The 6,274-nt window shown below is 35.9% G+C and overlaps 1 protein-coding gene across 2 annotated transcripts; it reads left to right on the top strand.

The window, feature by feature from the left end:
- The first annotated feature begins 904 nt into the window (after positions 1–904).
- On the top strand, positions 905–5,985 carry LOC147657423 (uncharacterized). 2 transcript variants are annotated; one of them, XM_086909593.1, is made up of 5 exons: positions 905–1,407; positions 4,174–4,305; positions 5,110–5,244; positions 5,363–5,539; positions 5,631–5,985. In XM_086909593.1, the coding sequence occupies exons 1-5, from the start codon at positions 1,332–1,334 to the stop codon at positions 5,810–5,812; spliced, it is 702 nt and encodes a 233-aa protein (XP_086765719.1). In that variant the 5' UTR covers positions 905–1,331; the 3' UTR covers positions 5,813–5,985. The 2 variants fall into 2 exon arrangements, with proteins under 2 accessions (XP_086765719.1, XP_086765721.1); XM_086909595.1 differs by having other exon boundaries at positions 922–1,407; positions 5,116–5,244.
- Positions 5,986–6,274: the final 289 nt, after the last annotated feature.

Consider the following 6,274-nt stretch of genomic DNA (forward strand, 5'->3'; position numbering starts at 1 on the left):
GCAGATCGCCTAAAATCATCGAACTTGTTCCACGTCCTGTTCGAAATGTATCGTGGAAACTCCCCGTGGACGAATTTCCGTGGATCTTGCACGGATCGATCGATGCACCTTTGAAACCGGCGTGACAAAATATCGGAACGCTTCCGACGAGCGGAAGGGGCGATCAATCGTTCTTTGCCCGCCAGACTTTCGATTCTTCCCAAGTGAAAAACAAACTTTCCTCCGAGAAAAATTCGTTCTTCGATGTGTACTCCCCCGCCCCCTTGCCACTCGCACTCCTTGCTCGCGAGTTTACGAAGATTTCACCAATTGCTCCGATTCTGTCTTTCCAATTCCTTTCTGTTTCGACAATTCGCATAAATAACGTGAAAATATTTTACTCGTCTCTTATTTTCCATTATTTCTCTTTTATCTTCGTATTTATTTCTATCTACTCTAGGAAAATCTTAACTTCGTCTTATTATCATCATCATTATTATTATTATTATTATTATTATATTTTCTCCATAACAACGGAATAATAATAATAACGACTTATGAGAAACGGCACAGCAATAGATTCGACGTGAAATTCGAAGCAAACGTTCCCCCTTCCCTCTTCCAAAAGAAGGTAAGAATATTTCTCGTCGAAATAAATTTCTCTCCCTCTCTCTCTCTCTCTCTCTCTCTCTGAAAATTGCTCTCCATCCGAAATTTCGTAATCGCGGCAGAGGAGACTCGATTAAACGTTTTCTTTTCGCGATTATTCCGAGGATAAAATTGTTTCTTCTGAAATTTTCCACGGGACGGTATACGAAGGGACGTGTAAAGCGGCGTAGTCGGGCGGCGAATGAAAAGGATGGCCGGTCGACACGGTGGCGAGAAAAATGGGCTCAAGGTTAAAGCTGTTCGACCGTGCGACGACGGTTGTTACGAGGCTTTGCGCCAACCCCTTGCGTATCGATCGTGGTTGTGCGCCGATCGACATGCGATAGCGGAGGAAAATCGAACTGTGAGCTCCTGTCACCGCGTGAAAGTAACCTCAACTCTCCACACATCGCGACGATTGCATCATCCCTTCCCTCTATATTTCTCCCCCTCGTATCGTGCCTCTTTCGCAAACCCCTTTTTCCATTCCATCGAGAGATGATGTGACCGATCATCCGCCGCCATTCCTCCCAGAAAACATCCCAAAAACACGCAACGTAAGCGATATTTCTCCTCTTAAATTCGTGTACACGCGCACAAAGGAGGAGGAGGAGGAGGAGGAGGACGAGCTCGAGTCCTTTGATCGTTTCCCTCTCCCCCTTCGAGGAAGAGGAGATTTTGAATAAGAGGATTCTCGAGACAGGATGTCTTGGAACATAAGCGAAGTCGCGAGGAGAATTTCGATCTATCTGTTGGACAGATTGCTCCAAAGAATATCAGGTTCGATGCTTTATTCGAGTCGCTGCGTTTTTTTTTTAGGAATTGTTTGCAGAATTTAAGGGTGAGAGGGTTATTTTTGATGGGGTTAGATTTGGGAAGTATTGATAGAGATGCACGAGGTAAACGTGGTGTTATTTTTCGAAATGTATACGTATTTTTTAAAATACGAAGTTAATACTGCCTCGAGTTATTTCGAATCTTGTTTTTTAATTTTTTTTTTAGTTTCACTATTTCTTCCTTTTCTTTGAAATGTTATTTATTCAATAATATAAATATTGAAGTTAATATCGAATCGAAATATTGAAAATTAAAAGATATTGCATAATTTTCGCGCAATTCGTTTTGAAATACGTTTGAATTAATTAATATAAAAATATTATGAAAAGGTTATGTTATTAATATAATACCATATATCCTTGTTATACACGTTTTTATCGACTAAAATTATTTATCTAAATCTAACATAAATCAATAATTTTTAATTTTCAAAAATCTCAATACGAGTCCCCCTTATAATATAAAAATTAATTAATAAATATATCCACAAAGAAAGTAAAGTCGATCACTTTAAATACCTTAAATATACCAAAAAAAAAATCTCCCTCTGGTATCATAAATCAATAAACGTCGAAAAAATAAGTCAATCGCTTTATACCTACTCGAAAAAATCTCAATACAAAATTCCCCTCCGGGGAATAAATCAATAGATCCATGAAATAAACGTAAACTCAATCGTTTCAACTTCTATATAAATATCCACGCGTATAAACGTGCCTATTTAAAAAAAAAAAAAAAAGAAAACCTTTTCCAAAAAAGGATTCACAACCTGTATCGACACAACCCTAACCGTAATCTTTGATAACGACCGAAATTCGTCGTGTCCTTCGTAAAATTTGTCGGCCTTTACCTGGTCCGTAAACGGTGTTGGACAACCGACGATCAACACGTGTTTCCCCAAACCGAGTTGCAAATTAACCTTAGACGATGTAATATCACAGGAGCCTTGGCTAAATAGGATCCTCCGAGGTGATCCTCCTAAGCGATCTACCACCCCGTCGCACGTGTCACATGTTTGTCGTCAGGATTGCGGGGAGACATTTTCGCGGAGTTGTTATCCCAACGATGTTGACTTGGAAAAAGGATTTAATGGATTTTAATAATGCACGGGATGTCTGGGAATGGGGGTTATAAAGTTACGGGTTTAAAACGGTGGGTGGTCGAACGATGTTTCGTTATATAAGGAAAAATAAAATTTGCTTAGTGGCGTGGCGTGGTTTATGGGTCTGGTTAGGGAGTAATAAGGATTCTATTCTGTTTTTTTTTTTTTTTTTTTAGCTCCAATGAGATCTTTTTTATCGAATGTATCGATATATTAATCTCGTTATTCCGAAAAAATTATTGGAAATAGTTAAATAATTTGGTTTTCCTTGTTTTTTTTTTTTTTTTTTTAGAAATTATAAAATACGATTCAAGGTAATTTTAAAAAAAATGTTTTAAGGATACTTCTTTATCCGTACGTGAATAAAAGACAGGCAAGTTTTATTGTGACTATAAAGAAAATATTTTATTACACTATTTTTATTATATATTATATACAGTAGGATATACAAATAAAATAAAAAATGTTTGAAACTTTCGTTGATATAAGAAAAAGAGAAAAATACGGAGTTTTGTAAAAATTTTAAAGAATTTTTCATAGCAATAAAAAAATTGGAATAATTTGAAGATAAAACGGTGTTCGCAAATATTAGATAATTTTTTTTTTTAGAATTGCGAGTAAATATAATAAAATTTCCACAAGATGGAGTGAAAGATTAGGTAAACAAGCCTAATACAAATTCACTAGATCAATGGAATTTAATTACTTTATACGCTGTGATATCTACAATCTCGTAATTAATTATCACAGAGAACAGAAATATCGATCATCGTGAGACGGTGATAATTCATGCAGAGAGTAGTATTGTACTAACTCGTAATTCCTGAAATTATTAGAGTCGCGTGACAAGCGTCAAAAATATTTCGATATTATTAAACAGAGTAGATAAAAATTTTCCAATTTTTTTTATACCATCGAGGGAAGCACGATAAATTACACACAATTTCACTTTATTTTTAAACTAATTTATATTTCTTATATACCATTTCGTTTCTCATTCAACGCGAGATCTAAAATTTCGCAATGTGTATAACGCGGAATAAGAACGAAATAAAATTGCAAGAAAGACGACACCACGGAACAGTCACGTACAATTTCCCTGCTAAAAGACCGTCCAAATTAAAAGCTCTAAAATCCACTTTTCGCGCTCGCATCCGCGAGAGGTTAAAGCTGCATTCGCGACAGGGGAGGGAGAGTTTTAATATAACCATTAAAACGTTAATTGGTCCGGTTTCCTCCACACCCCCCCCCTTCCCTCCCTCCTCTTCCTCCTTTCTTGACCTTAAAAACTCTATGTAGAGTAGAGTGAAACTAAGATTAAGTCTAACCCTGTTGCATATCCGGATTCTCTGTTCAAAGAAAAAAAAAAGAAAGAAAAAAGAGAGAGAGAGAGAGAGAGAGAAATAAAAAGAAAAAAAAAACGAATTCGAAGCCAAGTCGAGATAGGACGAAATTATATTTCGAGGAGGGAGGATGAGATGTAATTCCTGAAATAGGATGAGCAACCGCGGGAGGAGGGGGTGGTGTAACGATTTTCGATATTTCACGGCGATTAAGTGACTCGTAATCGGACGTGGCCCCGTGTAACTTATTACTTTGCCTCGTAGAGGTTGTCGCCGAGAGAGCTGGGAGAAACGAAGATGAGACTAATAACCCTGCCAGCAATGCGAACACCACAAACCAGGAAACGAACGATAACGAAGCAAACGATGATTTGGGGGAGAGGAGGCAATCCGAAGGTAAAATTCGATATACTGTATGAATGTTGTATGAATGGAATTTTTTTTGAGGAGATTGTACAAATGTGAATCGTAAAAATTGATAAATTGACGGCTCGTGAATCCAATTTTCTTGGTATATTGGAATATCGTGCAGCCATTTTCATTCCTATATTTTATGTATTATTGAAATTTTGTAATTTTTTTTTTTTTTTATGAATATTACTGCATTTGCAACAACGTGTGAATTGATTGTCAATGAACGGGAGAGTAACTTGAAAGATTTTTGGTAATATAACATTTTTGCACGCTGAAATATTTTATTAAAATTCTTCCAAACACAAGTTTTAACACAAAAACACGCATGTAAAAATAAAGAAATGTACATTTTGTGTCAATAAAATTCATTTCCCGCTTTTGATAGTCACTTGTTGCTTTTCCATCGATGAAAAGTTGGTCGCGCGAAAATTTTCCCGAACATGGACAAGAATTAATATGAACGTTAAAATTTTAAATACTAAAAATTAATATTATATATATATATATATTTCATTCCGTATTTATTTTCAAACGCGAAATTCTACAAATCTATAAAACTTTCTCTCGTTGTAAAAACAGAAAATGAAACAAATCGCGAAAACTCTTTAAAAATTCTAAACACGAAAACGCGCCTTATTGCTCATCAAAAATCCTCTGCAGTTTCTCGCTAACGAATCGTATTTTCCAGAAGGAAGAACTTTTTGTTTTTCCACGCCATCGATTCTTAATGCGCAAAAAAAAAAACCAGGAAGGACAGATTAATAAAATTATCGTAACCTAATAAAGTTGCAGAAGGACAGACGAGAGAAAGCGTGGAGAGAAATGAGAATGGGCGAGAAGAGAAAGAGAGGAACAGAAGTAGCAGTATAACGATAACTGAGAACGAACAAAATGTCATAATTGGCCCGCTTCCAATCTCAGGTTGTTGCTAATCCATCGTAACTAATCCAGATCGAATTATTTAACGCGAGATGTTTCGTGATAGGTCATTATGCAGGTTGTTGTTTAAGATGGCTTATGTAAGATTTTATCATTGAAGCGGAAGAAAAAGACGACAAAGAGGAAAAAGACGACAAAGTACTGAACACAGAAAAAAACACGGAAGTGGAAATTGAAAAAAAGACGGAAGTGGAAACTGAAAAGAAGAAGAAAAAAAAATTGACGTTCACTAACTCGGTGATTTTAGACGATTCGGAAGAAAGGAAAAAAATTCACAGTAACGAAGAAAATTTTGTTTTAGAGAAAATAGGAAAGATGAGTTGCGCGAAACTATCGAAAAAAAGTAATTTAAAGCTATTTCGCCGTAGGCAACGATGTCGAGGATGGAAGAAAGGACGAAGAAGAACAGCCTTCCAATGAAAATAACGAGCGAAAATTGTTGCTGAAACAATTTATTTATACGTTCTGCGTTCATTTCGTCGCATACGGAGCTTGTATCTTGATTGTGGTCGCAACTGTAGTATTTGGATATTTTCTACACAAGCGTTGAACAATAATTGTACACGTAAAATGATGTTTTTGTAATTATCGTAGAAGTTTACGATAATTTAATACTCATTTTTTAAGATGTTCCGTTACTTACTTTGTTCAAACTTATATTTCATGTACATATAAAAATGTCTGTCAGAGATATAAAAATATTAAACTTTAAGATAAATTATACATACTCGTTTTCCCGTATGTTAAGATCAGAAAAACAACAGTGATTTGGCTCATTGCCAAGAGAGACTTAGGATAAAATTTCACGGTAAATTGTCTCGAAACTATTAAAGATAAATACTTTACGATCATATTCAGCTAGAAAAGGAATCGCTTGAAACGAAGTAAGTGATCGATAATTATCATCGAGTCGCGAAGAATCGAATATGGCCGCCGCAGTGAATTATGCGCAAAGCACGCGTGTGATCGCATTTCATAGACGTTCTCGTTCATACATTTGGTTGATCCGCGG

Source organism: Apis florea, unplaced genomic scaffold (genome assembly GCF_048593485.1).
Source record: "Apis florea isolate Af1SG1 unplaced genomic scaffold, ASM4859348v1 contig_3158_pilon, whole genome shotgun sequence".
NCBI lineage: Eukaryota > Metazoa > Arthropoda > Insecta > Hymenoptera > Apidae > Apis > Apis florea.